Raw genomic sequence first — 16,359 nt, forward strand, 5'->3', positions numbered from 1 at the left:
GAAAAGTAAAGGTCCCAGAACCGATCCTTGTGGGACATCACTAGTCACAACCCTCCAATCCGAATGTACTCCCTCTACCACAACCCTCTGCTTTCTGCAGGCAAGCCAATTCTGAATCCACGTGGCCAAACTTCCCTGGATCCCATGTCTTCTGACTTTCTGAATAAGCCTACCATGTGGAACCTTGTCAAATGCCTTACTAAAATCCACGTAGATCACATCCACTGCACGACCCTCATCTATATGCCTGGTCATTTCATCAAAGAACTCTATCAGGCTTGTTAGACATGATCTGTCCTTCACAAAGCCATGCTGACTGTCCCTGATCAGACCATGATTCTCTAAATGCCTATAGATCCTATCTCTAAGAATCTTTTCCAACAGCTTTCCCACCACAGACGTAAGGCTCACTGGTCTATAATTACCCGGACTATCCCTACTACCTTTTTTTGAACAAGGGGACAGCAATCCTCCGGTACCATTCCCGTTGACAACGAGGACATAAAGATCCTAGCCAGAGGCTCAGCAATCTCTTCCCTTGCCTCGTGGAGCAGCCTGGGGAATATTCCGTCAGGCCCCAGGGACTTATCCGTTTTAATATATTTTAACAACTCTAACACCTCCTCTCCCTTAATATCAACCTCACTCATATTGTCCTTCACCGTCATCAAGTTCCCTCTCATTGGTGAATACCGAAGAGAAGTATTCATTGAGGACCTTGTTCACTTCCACAGCCTCCAGGCACATCTTCCCACCTTATCTCTAATTGGTCCTATCTTCACTCCTGTCATCCTTTTGTCTTTCACATAATTGACGAATGCCTTGGGATTTTCCTTTACCCTGCTCACCAAGGCCTTCTCATGCCCCCTTCTTGCTCTCCTCAGCCCCTTCTTAAGCTCCTTTCTTGCTACCCTATATTCCTCAATAGATCCATCTGATCATTGCTTCCTAAACCTCATGTATGCTGCCTTCTTCCACTTGACTAGGTTCTCCACCTCATTTGTCACCCATGGTTCCTTCGCCCTACCATTCATTGTCTTCCTCACCGGGACAAATTTATCCCTAACATCCTGCAAGAGATCCCTAAACATCGACCACATGTCCATAGTACATTTCCCTGCAAAAACTTCATCTCAATTCACACCCGCAAGTTCTGGCCTTGTAGCCTCATAATTTGCCCTTCCCCAATTAAAAATTTTCCTGTCCTCTCTGATTCTATCCTTCTGTATTTCAAGCAAAAAGTGTTTGGTATTTGGAAGAAGCTTCTAGAGGAGGTGGTGTAGGCAGGAACAGTAACAACATTCAAGCGGTTTTTGGACAGAATGAACAGGGCATAGAGGGATATAGAATTAAGGCAGGTACAGGGAATAGTTATAGTTCGGCATGATGGTTAGTGAGTGCAATAGGAAAAGGCCTTCATTCTGTATTTTACCAAGAGTGAGCCAAGTGAATTTCTTCTGGACTGATGCCTATGCTAACATATCCGTGTGATACGCGCACACCTTACTTAAAGTAAACACAAAGCTAGACGTCTTGTCCTTTGAAGTAGTTTAATATTTTGAAGTTACAAAAATTAACAGTAGTGACCAGGTTGTTTTTTTAAAACAAACCCAAGATGGCTACCATCCTGTTGAAGAGCAGTAAGGAATGGAGAGAGAAAAATAAAACAGTGCAGCACCTGCAGCAACTGTCAAGTTAGAAAAAAGGCAGCACAGCATGTGTTCTTTAGAAGCGAAGACACAATCGGGGTTAAGAAAAAGGCAGTAAATGGAAGGATTCATGGGTACACAAAGAGTGACTACCAGGTGATCATAAAGCAAAAATGCCCGGCTACATCGGAAAGATTGGAACAATTGCCCAACAGGTAACTTGCACGTACACCAAGCTAATTGAACAGTATTTTGAAGCAAATGAAATAGCCAATGAGAAACCAGAACCAATTTTGCTGAGTGCATTGGGTTTAAAGGCATACAGTTTGCTCCGAAGTTCAACTGTTTCAACTAAACCAGCAGAAATGAGCTTTGCTGATAACGCGAAAGTAATGCAGGAACATTCAGAACCAAAGCCATTGTTGATTACAGAGCTCTTTAGGTTTCATAAGCCGAATCAAAAGGAAGGGGAGTCCATTTCAGCATATGCCGCTGAGGTGAAGAGATTATCTGAGCATTGTCACTTCAATGATGGGCTTAACTGCACCGAACGATCATTTAGTTTCTGAAATCTTACAAGAAAGCATTCAAACCTGTATACTAACTGAAGCATAACTTACATTTAAAAGAGCTGTTGAAATTGCCAGATCAGTGGAAATAGCAGACAGAGATGCAATTGAGTTGCAGTCAGGAATGAAAGTGAGTGTGAACAAAATTGCAAAGCCTAAACAGAAACCACCCTGCCTGAATAAATTGTGTTAGCATTGTAGCGGGGCCCATGTGCACATGACCAATGCAGAGTTAAAGGTGAAACTTGTAGAAAATGCAACAAAGTAGGAGACACTAAAAGAATAAATTGGACAGGCAAAAATAAATGGACTGCACAGGGAGAAAAAAGATAAAAAGTCAAGTTGCAATATCAAAAAGAGCACTAACCTGCATGCTGCTGATTTTAAAAATATCTGATAATGATGAGAGTGACACAGGACTAAGTAGCCTTGAGATTAACAACAGACTAACAATGTGGCTTACTCCAGAAATGAACGGCAAACTAACTGAAATGGATTAAACTCTGGTTTGGCAGTTTCAGTCATTTCACAAAATGAATTTGAGAAGTATTTCAAACAGATGCATTTCAAAGTTAGGGGTCTAGATGGTTTAGAGTTTGTAAAATGTGTTCAGGAACGTTTTCGAAATCAATATATAGAGGGACCAACTAGAGGGGATGCAATATTGGATCTCCTGTTAGGAAACGAGTTAGGACAAGTGACGGAAGTCTGTGTAGGGGAGCACTTTGGTTCCAGTGATCATAACACCATTAGTTTCAACTTGATCATGGACAAGGATAGATCTGGTCCTAGGGTTGAGGTTCTGAACTGGAAGGCGGCCAAATTTGAAGAAATGAGAAAGGATCTAAAAAGCGTGGATTGGGACAGGTTGTTCTCTGGCAAAGATGTGATCGGTAGGTGGGAAGCCTTCAAAGGAGAAATTTTGAGAGTGCAGAGTTTGTATGTTCCTGTCAGGATTAAAGGCAAAGTGAATAGGAATAAGGAACCTTGGTTCTCAAGGGATATTGCAACTCTGATAAAGAAGAAAAGGGAGTTGTATGACATGTATAGGAAACAGGGAGTAAATAAGGTGCTTGTGGAGTATAAGAAGTGCAAGAAAATACTTAAGAAAGAAATCAGGAGGGCTAGAAGAAGACATGAGGTTTCCTTGGCAGTCAAAGTGAAGGATAATCCAAAGAGCTTTTACAGGTATATTAAGAGCAAAAGGATTGTAAGGGATAAAATTGGTCCTCTTGAAGATCAGAGTGGTCGGCTATGTGCAGAACCAAAGGAAATGGGGGAGATCTTAAATAGGTTTTTTGCGTCTGTATTTACTAAGAAAACTGGCATGAAGTCTATGGAATTAAGGGAAACAAGTAGTGAGATCATGGAAACTGTACAGATTGAAAAGGAGGAGGTGCTTGCTGTCTTGAGGAAAATTAAAGTGGATAAATCCCCGGGACCTGACAGAGTGTTCCCTCGGACCTTGAAGGAGACTAGTGTTGAAATTGCGGGGGCCCTGGCAGAAATATTTAAAATGTCGCTGTCTACAGGTGAGGTGCCGGAGGATTGGAGAGTGGCTCATGTTGTTCCGTTGTTTAAAAAAGGATCGAAAAGTAATCTGGGAAATTATAAGCTGGTAAATTTAACGTCGGAAGTAGGTAAGTTATTGGAGGGAGTACTAAGAGACAGAATCTACAAGCATTTGGATAGACAGGGACTTATTAGGGAGAGTCAACATGGCTTTGTGCGTGGTAGGTCATGTTTGACCAATCTATTGGAGTTTTTCGAAGAGGTTACCAGGAAAGTGGATGAAGGGAAGGCAGTGGATATTGTCTACATGGACTTCAGTAAGGCCTTTGACAAGGTCACGCATGGGAGGTTAATTAGGAAAATTCAGTCGCTAGGTATACATGGAGAGGTGGTAAATTGGATTAGACATTGGCTCAATGGTAGAAGCCAAAGAGTGGTAGTAGAGAATTGCTTCTCCGAGTGGAGACCTGTGACTAGTGGTCTGCCACAGGGATCAGTGCTGGATCCATTGTTCTTTGTCATCTATATCAATGACCTGGATGAAATGGGCTGAAAAATGGCAAATGGAGTTTAATACAGACAATTGTGAGGTATTGCATGTTGGAAGGACAAACCAAGGTAGAACATACAGGGTTAATGGTAAGGCACTGAAGAGTGCAGTAGAACAGAGGGACCTGGGAATACAGATACAAAATTCCCTAAAAGTGGCGTCACAGGTAGATAGGGTCTTAAAGAGAGCTTTTGGTACATTGGCCTTTATTAATCAAAGTATTGAGTATGAGAGCTGGAATGTTATGAGGAAGTTGTATAAGGCATTGGTGAGGCCGAATCTGGTGTATTGTGTTCAGTTTTGGTCACTAAATTACAGGAAGGATATAAATAAGGTTGAAAGAGTGCAGAGAAGGTTTACAAGGATGTTGCCGGGACTTGAGAAACTCAGTTACAGAGGAAGGTTGAATAGGTCAGCACTTTATTCCCTGGAGCGTAGAAGAATGAGGGGAGATTTGATAGAGGTATATAAAATTATGATGGGTATAGATAGAGTGAATGCAAGCAGGCTTTTTCCACTGAGCAAGGGGAGAAAAAAACCAGAGGATGTGGGTTAAGGGTGAGGGGGGAAAAGTTTAAAGGGGACATTAGGGGGAGCTTCTTCACACAGAGAGTGGTGGGAGTATGGAATGAGCTGCCAGACGAGGTGGTAAATGGGGGTTCTTATTTTAACATTTAAGAATAAATTGGACAGATACATGGATGGGAGGTGTATGGAGGGATATGGTCCGTGTGCAGGTCAGTGGAACTAGGCAGAAAATGGTTCAGCACAGCCAAGAAGGGCCAAAAGGCCTGTTTCTGTGCTGTAGTTTTTCTATGGTTTCTATGGTTCCTATACTAAACTGAAGCCTGTAGGTCTCTAACTACAAACTTATACTGGAGAAAAGATGACACCTGTGGGAATGCTATTTATCACAGAGAAATACAACAACCAGCAAGCCACATTGAGCTTGTATTTGGTAAAAAGAGAATGAAAAGCACGGTGGGGACATGACTGGCTGAGACAACTACAACTTGATTGGAGATCCAACCATAAATTCCACACGGTAGGCTTATTCAGAAAGTCAGAAGCCATGGGATCCAGGGAAATTTGGCCAGGTGGATTCAGAATTGACGCCTGCAGAAGGCAGAGAGTCATGGTGGAGGAAGTACATTCAGATTGGAGGATTGTGACTAGTGGTGTCCCACAAGGGTCTGTTCTGGGACCTCTACTTTTCATGATTTTTATTAAAGACCTGGATGTGGGGGTAGAAGGGTGGGTTGGCAAGTTTGCAGACGACACAAAGGTTGGTGGTATTGTACACAGTGTAGAGGATTGTTGTAGATTGCAGAGAGACATTGATAGGATGCAGAAGTGGGCTGAGAAGTGGCAGATGGAGTTCAACCCAGAGAAGTGTGAGGTGGTACACTTTGGAAGGACAAACTCCAAGGCAGAGTACAAAGTAAATGGCAGCATACTTGGTAGTTTGGAGGAGCAGAGGGATCTGGGGGTACATGTCCACAGATCCCTAAAAGTTGCCTCACAGGTGGATAGAGTAGCTAAGAAAGCTTATGGAGTGTTGTCTTTCATAAGTCGAGGGATAGAGTTTAAGAGTTGCGATGTAATGATGCAGCTCTATAAAACTCTGGTTAGGCCCCACTTGGAGTACTCTGTCCAGTTCTGGTCGCCTCACTATAGGAAGGATGTGGAAGCATTGGAAAGGATACAGAGGAGATTTACCAGGATGCTGCCTGGTTTAGAGAGTATGCATTATGATCAGAGATTAAGGGAGCTAGGGCTTTACCTTTTGGAGAGAAGGAGGATGAGAGGTGACATGATAGAGTTGTACAAGATAATAAGAGGAATAGATAGAGTGGATAGCCAGCGCCTCTTCCCCAGGGCACCACTGCTCAATACAAGAGGACATGGCTTTAAGGTAAGGGGTGGGAAGTTCAAGGGAGATATTAGAGAAAGGTTTTTTTTACTCAGAGAGTGGTTGGTGCGTGGAGTGCACTGCCTGAGTCAGTGGTGGAGGCAGATTCACTAGTGATGTTTAAGAGACTACTAGACAGGTATATGGAGGAATTTAAGGTGTGGGCTTATATGGGAGGCAGGGTTTGAGGGTTGGCACAACATTGTGGGCCAAAGGGCCTGTACTGTGCTGTACTGTTCTATGTTCTATGTAATTTGCATGCCAAATTCCTGGAAATAAAGCCAACTGAAAGCAAATTAAGCAAGGAACTAGATGATGTCACAAGCTCCAAGAACTTTCCTCAATACTTCTTTATGCAATTGGTTCATCGATTTCCTCACTTGTAGACCCCTGTCACTGAATTCATCACTGAATTGTTCCCACAACCTATGGATTCACTTTCAAAGACTTCATCTCATGCCCTTGATATTTATTGCTGTTTTTTGGTATTTGCGCAGTTTGTTGTCTTCTGCACTCTGAAGGACCTAGTTGGGCGGTTTTTCACTGAGTCTGTTATGGTTCTTATTCCATAGATTTATTGAGTATGTCCACAAGGAAATGAATCTCAGGATTGTATACGCTGACGTATATGTACTACGACATAAATTTAATTTCGAACTTTTGCTTTGAACTGTCCCAAAGCTGTACACGATAAATGGTTTCCCAATGGAGGGCAAGCAGGTTTTGGTGCCAACCTCTGTATTTCTGGTTGATAAGCATATTGGACTGAGCAGAGACCTTGCAGCTCATGGAAACATGAAAGTGATGAAAGTAGTGGTCTTAGTACTACAGTTTCTGTCGGTAACATATCTGAGAAAGCTTCTGATATGTTAATGAGGCAGTTACTTGTGAAAAATGGCTTGGTTTTAAACTGCAAGAGAGTTCAATGAACTTCAGGAAAGCTGCAAGCATTCAGTCTTTGTGAGTATAAAGAACCAGAATCTACTCTGCGTGCTTTAAGCCTGAGTGGGACAATTTAAATTTTACTAAGTTATGGACCTGTATATAGTATTTGTATTATATAGAATACTATGTGTATAGTTGAAATGCATCTTCTGTTGAGTTGGAGTTGAGTAATATTGTAAATATGTTGTCGATAAAGCATTTGTGTTTGTTTAAATAATTTATTATTTTTATATGTAAAAATAAGTGAATTGCACATATCATGACACTACCACGTGATATGTGTGCACCTCATTTCAAGTAAACATGAAGTTAGACTCAGATTTTGGAATTCCATATCTTCCTTTGAATTAGTTTAATATTTTGAAGTTACAAAACATAACAGGTCAGAGCAAAAGTAACTTTGTACTCTCAATCAATTTGCAACATGATCTCCTGTGAAATTATGAAAGTCCAGGTTCATTTTAATTGAAATTCAACCATACATGAATACCCATGAATACAGGTAAACGAAACACTGGGGCCAAGGTTCAAAACATATTACTAACGGTCATACACAACACAAGGCACACATAGCACAGATAGAATAGCAAGTAAACATACAATCACACAAAAAAGCCCTTGCCTGACATGTCCTGTAAATTGATGCTGCATGGATTTTACTGGCAAGAATAAGCAGTTCTCAGTAGCCTGCAGATAGGCATAAACACGCACGCAACCTCACTTGTCTTCCTCCGAATGAATACTAGATGGCAGCACCGATGAGTGAGGTTGGACACTTCATTTCCCCATGTCCGGCATCTCCTTTATTGGACTGGGCACCGCATGGACAACCCAGCATGGACACCGTATTACCCCAGCACGGACACCACATTACTCCATCTCCGGCATCTCCTTTATTGGACAGCTGCAACAGAAAAGTCCTCGGATTAAGGCCTAGTCCTCACTGCAACCGAAGCCATGCAGGTCCCCGCCGTCTGTCTTACCAATAGAAGAGGAAATGGATTTGCAGTATTTTACATTACCAATGTCCATCAGGGTCTAGTGATCATAAGAGAAATGTCCAAGACAATAACTCACTGTTCTGTTGTACTCTGTGCACTGACTCCAATGTCTTTCTGTAACAGGCAGTAACATGGTCCACACGGAGTCCAGCTTTTTCAGCTCCTCTGCCAAAGAGCAGCTTACTGATGGGGTAAATCCACAATGCTTGAAGTCCTTAAGGTCCAGTGTTGTTGCAATCATAAAAAAGACATTTAAAAAAACAAGAACAGCTTTGGCTGGCGCCCGAGACGCTGCTGCATCCAATTGTGCCGCCATCTTACTGGAAGTCCAAATATGCTTTCTGGTTGATGACTCCAGCTGCCTGGCCGTTTCGAGAAATGCAGTTGCACTGTGCTAACTCTAACACTTCTCTCTTCTTTGATGTGCAAACTGAATCCCAGTATGACCACATTCAATTTAATGCAGCTTCAGACAAGTTGCTGAGCCCCAGACAGGGCAGCAGTGACCTCTTAAACAAATTGCATCCCAGAAACATGGTGTTGAGTATGAAGAAGCTCTGCTGATGATCAGTAACTGTATTAATACTGGTTGTGTGAGAAAAGATCCTCTTCCTAAACACATCTGTGTTGTTAATGAGAGTGGATACACTGTCGATATCTGTTTGGAATTGTAGGGAACCCCAAGCAGTACAGCAAATCTCAGTATCCAAGACCTCATGCATACGTTACTGAAATCAATGCAAAATAAGCATTGTCTGTGAACACAGTGTGATGTTTTCTCTGCATTAGTCACATTTTTCTGGATTATGTTCCACCTACCACCACACTGCCCAATTTTCTAGATGATGTCCCACTCTTTCCTTCAACAAGCTTCTTTGAGATCTAGAACTTCCAATTTTCATGTAGAATATGGAGAGGAATATTGCTCACCACATAGCAGTCCTGTGTTCCCAGCTAAAGAATCTATCCTATTTGTCTCCATTACTCAGAGGGAATACTTGACAACTGAACAACAGCGTTGATGGATCATCAGACCAAAGGTTCATTTATTATCAGATTATACAACTCTTAAATTCTTCTTCTCCAAATATCCATGAAACCTAGAAAGAAAAGAAAAGCAGTACAATTATTAGACATGTCAAACCAACCATACTACCAGCTTTTGAGGAGTTGCAACATGAAAAATTGCGTATGTCATTGGGCTATTTAGAAATATCAATTTACATTTACATACTTTCTATGTTGTCTTACAACCAGCAAATTCTGATAAAGATATAATTATTGATGGCTTTATGTTACTTAACTACCGTTTTAAGATGGTTGGCTTTTGTGGTGATATCAAATTTTCAATATCAAAATTGATTGTTTCTGGAATAAATTTGGAACGCCCTGCAGAATTTTTTGCAGCTAAAAGAAGCTGAAGTCTTGGGACTACATCTGCATGGAAGTAACATTCTCAAGGTAGTGTTGGTCATGGACTTGTCTGACATTGTCCGAACTTAAAATAGAGGCTGCAAAGCAAAGTTAAACTCTGTGATTTCCTAAGGAGTCCATCCTGTGAGTACTTGTCTGAGAAATGTAGATTAATGAAGTCTTCCATAACTTTGTTTCTAATTCTAGGTGAACCTGGTTCCTCCTGCCCCCAATGATGACTTGTCCACCTTGAGTGAGCTGACAGACAGAAGTCTTCTCTATGAAATTCAGAAGCGGTTCAGCAATAATCAAATATATGTAAGTTAAAACATGCTGTTTTAAGGAATTTGCAGATGGCTTCCTCAAATACAAAGGATTCCTAAGTGCTTCATACCAGTGACATACTTTGAAGCTTTGTCACTGTTGTAGTGTAAGAAATATTGCAGCTAGTTTGACTGAACTGCCTGCCTAAGAGAAGAAATTGCTTTGGGCATACTGACTCACGGGTATATTGTTTCACTGATACTCATCTTTTAAAAGAACATCTAGGGACTGACAACTGGTTATTTCACTCCCTCTAAGCTTTGAAACCTGAAGGGTATATGCAAAGAGGTACATTAGATTAAATGGAAAACATTTAATTTGATTAAGAATCAGTGTAATATCTTGATACCAATAGGACTAAATTACAACATGCTGGTGTTCAAAATAATATTGTTAAATAAATTAATTAAGTTTGTTGCTTATGCTCCAGAACTTCCTCTTTTTAAAATGCTCATTTGAGGTATATACTCAATGAATTGTATATAAAATTTGTACATTTGATTGTAAGTGTATAAAAGGAGTCAAAATATAGAATATAGAACATAGAACATAGAATAGTACAGCACAGTACAGGCCCTTTGGCCCACAATGTTGTGCCGATCCTTAAACCCTGCCTCCCATATAACCCCCCACCATAAGTTCCTCCATATACCTGTCCAGTAGTCTCTTAAACTTCACTAGTGTATCTGCCTCCACCACTGACTCAGGCAGTGCATTCCATGCACCAACCACTCTCTGAGTGAAAAAACCTTCCTCTAATAAATGTTTAAATTTAAGATTATGATTCAAGATTTAAAAACAGCAATACATGGAGGATTAGTGTAAGCGGATGTAAGTGCTTTGCACAGACTCGGTCAGTCAAAGGGCTTGTTTCCATGCTGTGTCTCTCTATGACTTGTAAGTCCATGGTATGAAGCTGAGAGAAGGAATGTTTCACATTTGCACTTGTTGCAATCATTACTAGTAACATCAAGAACTGTCCAGTTCTGGCTGTTGTATTTGTTGCCCGGTGTTGTAAACCCAAGATTTGTTAAAATAGAACTTGCATCTGCAAACAGAGTCTGCAACACCCCTTGGTCTTCTTCCTACACAAAATATCACATTCTGGAAAGTTCAGATAGTAGGTCAGTAATTTGCACTTTAACTTACAGTGAAGCTTTGCCCTAAAATGCAGTGCCTCATCTGTGCTCCATTATTATTCTGCTAATCCTTTCATATCACAAGATGATAAAATGAAAAACATCATTGTCTTCAGAAGCGATTATGTTGTTCAGTCTAAAAGGATTTTGCTCCAGAGGATGCGTTGCCCAGAAGGGATTTTGTGAATGCTCTCCAATATTCTGCAGGTAGCTACCAGCAAGAGGAAAATCACAATGAAATATTGTGACTGTCAGGATGACATTTTCTAGCAGATTGCAAAGTAGACTTACTTCAGTCTACTTATAAACTTGAATAAGTCAGAAGCTTCTATAAGTTCCATTACATTCCATTAAGTTCCATTACTTACCCTTACTTACCGCCCCCTCGTACCCCATCCGTTATTTATTTATATACACACATTCTTTCTCTCGCTCTCCTTTTTCTCCCTCTGTCCCTCTCACTATACCCCTTGCCCATTCTCTGGGTTTCCCCCCCCCCCACTTTTCCTTCTCCCTGGGCCTCCTCTCCCATGATCCTCTCATATCCCTTTTGCCAATCACGGGTCCAGCTCTTGGCTCCATCCCTCCCCCTCCTGTCTTCTCCTATCATTTTGGATCTCCCCCTCCCACTTTCAAATCTCTTACTAGCTCTTCCTTCAGTTAGTCCTGACGAAGGGTCTCGGCCTAAAACATTGACGGTACCTCTTCCTAGAGATGCTACCTGGCCTGCTGCATTCACCAGCAACTTTGATGTGTGTTGCCTGAATTTCCAGCATCTGCAGAGTTCCTCGTGTTAACATAACAAAGAAGCCATTTTAAATTTAACATGACAAAGAAGAAACCCCGTACATACCTATAAGGAGAAAGTCCTTCAATCTTATTGGTACTATTAGCTCTTGTTCTATATTTTTCCATGATGAAACTTTATCCTCCACCATCCAATAGCTAAGACTTTTTAACACAAATGCCCAGTGATAGAATTTAAAATTTGGACATGCCGCTCCCCCATCTGGCTTTTTGAATTGTAGAGCTGACCACTTTATATTGGTTTGTTTACCGTTCCAAACATAGCATCGTAGTAAAGAGTCCAGTTTTTGTCAATATCCTGCTGGAGGCGCAAGTGGGATCATTGAGCTGATAAAATTAATGTGGGGTAAGAAGTTCATTTTAGTGACTGATATACGGGCAGGGACTGATGCTGGCAGATGTCTCCATCTATTAATATCCTCTATTTTTTTCAAAATTAAAGAGTAATTTGTTTTAGCCACAGATGATAGGGAAGTATTAACTTTAATATCCAAGTAGAGGACCTCATTTGTAACCTTAATCTGGGGAGGGAGAAATACCTTACTTTTATCCATATTAATCAGCATTAGTGCTGATTTTGACAAATTAACTTTGTATCCTGAAAGAAATCCAAATTGCTCCAGTGTTTTTAAAATAGAGGGGAGCGTTTGTTGAACATTTGCCATATAAACTAGCGTGTTATCTGCATAAAGTGATATCGAATGTGAAGTTGTACCTATTGTAATAGGGGAGATCTGAGGAGAGTTTCTAATTAAATGTGCAAGCGGTTCAATAGATACAGTAAAAATTAAAGGAGACAAAGGGTCCTCTTGTCGTCTGCCCCGTCTTATGTCAAATAACTCTGAGAAACCTCCTCCCACACATACCCGGGCTGAAGGATTAGCATACAGTGTTTGAATCATATTGATAAATTTATCACCGAACTTAAATTCTTTTAGGACTCTCCAACGATATGGCCATTCAAGGCGATCGAACGCTTTTTCAGCATCTAGAAATAGCAGGCCACAGACAGGCGGGATTTTATGTGTTGCACTCAGTACATGTAAGAGCGAAAATTATCAGATGCAAGATGCCCCTTGATAAAGCCCATTTGATCTGGGCTAATTATTTTCCCAACTACTGTCTCGAGTCCACTGGCTAAGACTTCTGAAAATATCTTGAGGTCGGCATTTATCAAGGAGATTGGACCGTAAGTGGCACACTCCAAGGGGTCCTTACCGGGCTTAGGTATAACTGTGTTCAGGAAGGCTGTATTTAGATCTCTATGGAAAGCACCATTTCCAAAAGCATAATTTAATGTTTCTAACCATACTAGTCCAAGAATATCCCAAAGCGCTAGGTAAGGTTCCACAGGTATGCCATCTATACCTGGTGTATGGCCCTTATTTGTAGCTCTGACTGCTTTAAAGTAGCTCATCCAGTGTAATAGGAGAGTCTAGAATTTTGGTGTCTTCTAATGACAATGTAGGGAGGTCTAATCCACTAAAAAAAATCTGTGAAGTCATTCTCAGAAGGAACTGAGCCACTTGTATACAGTTCTTTAAAGTAATTCTTGAATGTCTCGTTTATTTCCTCTGTTGAAGATACTACTCCACGTTTAGCACATCTAGTCGCTGGAAGGATATCATTTCTGAGGGTTCAGAAATTATTTATAAGAAGGAAATACTACAGTTATAAAGACTGTGTACGGAGTCTTTCTTTTTTTGTATGTTAAATTTAAAATGGCTTCTTTGTTATGTTATACTGGGGAATGCTTCTTTGTTATGTTAAATGCTGAGTAAGTCTCTAGCTAGACAGTTGCTTGGGTTAATACAGACAGCAGGGTGCTATTAGCCAATGGGTGGTCATGTATCATTTTGTTTTCGGATGATAATGCTGTATCATATGACTGGGGATGGGGTTTTTGGCGGGGAGTCGGAGGAGAGACGGGGAGGACGGTGGACCGGGTTTTGGCGGGAAGTCGGAGGAGAGACGGGGAGGACAGTGGACGTGCGGAGAGGCTCCGGTCGATCACTTCGGGTGGTCCCGAGCCGTGAGTCAACAGGATTCGAGTGGTCATCAGGAATCGATTGAGCTCCAACGATTGGGCGCGAAGAACTTGGACTTTGATAAGTCTTGGCACCTTTTTTTTTCATTACTTCCTTTTCTGTATCGAATTTATATTAATGTCATAGAATTAGTAATATCTATAAGGTGTACTTGGTAAAATGTACTGGGTGTGCTGGCTGATGATTAATGTTTGGGATTGATTTGGGTGGTCACCAACTCAGTGGGAAGCGTTAAGGCAGGTGCTGGGTGGGATTTCCCCTAGACGTATACGAGCCAATATAACTGAGCGTTACAACTATTTTCCCTAGAGAAGAGAAATGAGGGGGAATCAATAAGGTATATATAATGGTGAGAAGTCTGGATAGAGTGGATTGTGGGAGGTTTCGCTTGCTGAATGTCAGAGGTCATGTATAAACTAAAGGGGAAGTGAATTAATAATAGCCTGCACTGCCTGTGATTGTCACCCTCAAAAGGAAATTGGAAGTGAATATTCAACCGATTATGTAGGAAAAGTTCTTTCATAATATTGGCCAAAAATTACTATCAATATACACTCAGTGACCACTTTATTAGGCACACTTGTACACCTGCTCATTAGTGAAAATATCTAATCAGACAATCATGTGGCTGTAAGCATGCAGACATTGTCAAGAGGTTCGGACCAAACATTAGAATGGGGAAGAAATTTGATCTCAATGACTTCGAAAATGGAAATGTTGTTGCCGTACAGCCTGGATTGAGTACCTCACAAGCTGCTGACCTCCTGAGATCTTCAGGCAAAACAGTCTCTAGAGTTCATAGAGAATGATGCAAACAACAAAAATAAAAATCCAGTGAGTGTCTGTTCTGTGGGTGAAAATGCCTTGTTAATGAGAGAAGTCTGAGGAAAATAGCCAGTCTAGTTCAAGCTGACAGGAAGGCAACTATAACCCAAATAATCATGTGTGCTACAACAGTGATGTGCAGAAGAGCAGATCTGAACACACATGTCAAATCTTGAAATGGATGGGCTACAGCGCAGATAAACACAAATATACACTCACTGGCCACTGCATTGGGTATCTTCTGCAATGTTAAGTCAAGGTTTTGTAGCTGCTAAGTACAACTATTTCACCTGTCCCAACAACTTCAGGTGAGGACAGATGTAATTTTCAATGTGGAAAGTTGCTGTTGCCCAGTCATTGATCCTATAAAAGGTTCGTGTGAATAGGATTGTGCTCTCTGATTTTCAAATCCAATATACTTAATTATTTGAAGTCCATGAGCCTGGCAAAAGAGTAAAGCAACTTGCCATAGGAAGTTAAGTCATTTTAAGCCAAAGTATTCTTTTATCAAAGAGGATGGCATTAATGGCGAAATCAAAGGCCATACAACATAAAAGACTACAGCACAGGGCATGTCCCTTGGCCCATAATGTTGAACCAAGTGACACTAGAAATTAGCTATTACAAGTGTTACATCTCTTTCCTCATACATTAAATTGTCATATGGGATGATAATTTTTCTTAACATTTAAGTTATAACTTTTCATTTACTGTCATAATCTCATCATTAGGGTCATTAGAAAATAAGAAGAAAAATAACCATGCAGACTCCTGAGCCTGTTCCACCATTCAATAAATTATTGTTGAACTAATTTATTTCTATTGTCTTTTCCTGTCCCCATCTCCACTGATTAATTTAATACCTAAAAAAATCAACCATGAGTCTATTCGCTGACTGATCATCCAAGACTTCTGACAAAGAAAAGTTTAAAGATTTCCAATCCTCCAAGTGAAGATATTTCTCCTCACATTAGCATAAATGACTGCACCTTTAACAAGAGGCAATAGCCCCAAGTTCTAGACTCTCCAGCCTTTCAACATCTATCTTTAAAGAAAAGTACACAAGAAGTTTTAATTTCAATGAAATCACCTTCCATTTTTCTAAACTAGTGAGGATTTGGCCGTGTCCTGCTCAACCTGTCATGATCAGATTTTTTATATTCTTTCTTCCACACCCATAAGGGCAATTCTAATCTTCTTTTAGTAAGAATATCAAAGTGACACATGGTACATCAGATGCAATGTCCCCAAATCCCCCTATAACTGCTGGAGAATTTCTTTTGATGGATTTTCCTGTTTTCTTGCAACTACGTCCAATGTAACCTTTTGCCTTCCCCATTGCTGCCAAAGCTGATTATTAACTTAATGAACAATGATGCAATAATCCCATTTCACTTCCAACAATTACTTTTATCTCATTAAAAAAATTCCATTTATTTGTATAAAATGGACAGTTTTACATTATTCCACATTACACTCTTTACATCTTCTTACCAATTTCCCCGGGGATCAATAAAGTATGACTATGACTATGACTATGACTTAACTGGTGACGATTTTTTCTTAACAACCTAGTGTAACATAAAATTAAAGAATGCTGGAAATGTGTAGCAGCTAAGGCCATGTCTGTGTCATAAAATTAAACCCGTTCCATCCCATCATTCT

The 16,359-nt window shown here is 40.6% G+C and overlaps 1 protein-coding gene across 1 annotated transcript in view; it reads left to right on the forward strand.

The window, feature by feature from the left end:
- Positions 1 to 16,359, forward strand: part of myo16 (myosin XVI) — a 541,014-nt gene that overhangs the window by 160,938 nt on the left and 363,717 nt on the right. The window contains exon 10 of the mRNA XM_072264587.1: positions 9,759 to 9,869. Within this exon, the coding sequence (XP_072120688.1) occupies positions 9,759 to 9,869 (111 nt within the window). The remainder of the gene's footprint in view (positions 1 to 9,758; positions 9,870 to 16,359) is intronic.

The sequence above is a fragment of the Mobula birostris genome, chromosome 7, assembly GCF_030028105.1.
Source record: "Mobula birostris isolate sMobBir1 chromosome 7, sMobBir1.hap1, whole genome shotgun sequence".
NCBI lineage: Eukaryota > Metazoa > Chordata > Chondrichthyes > Myliobatiformes > Myliobatidae > Mobula > Mobula birostris.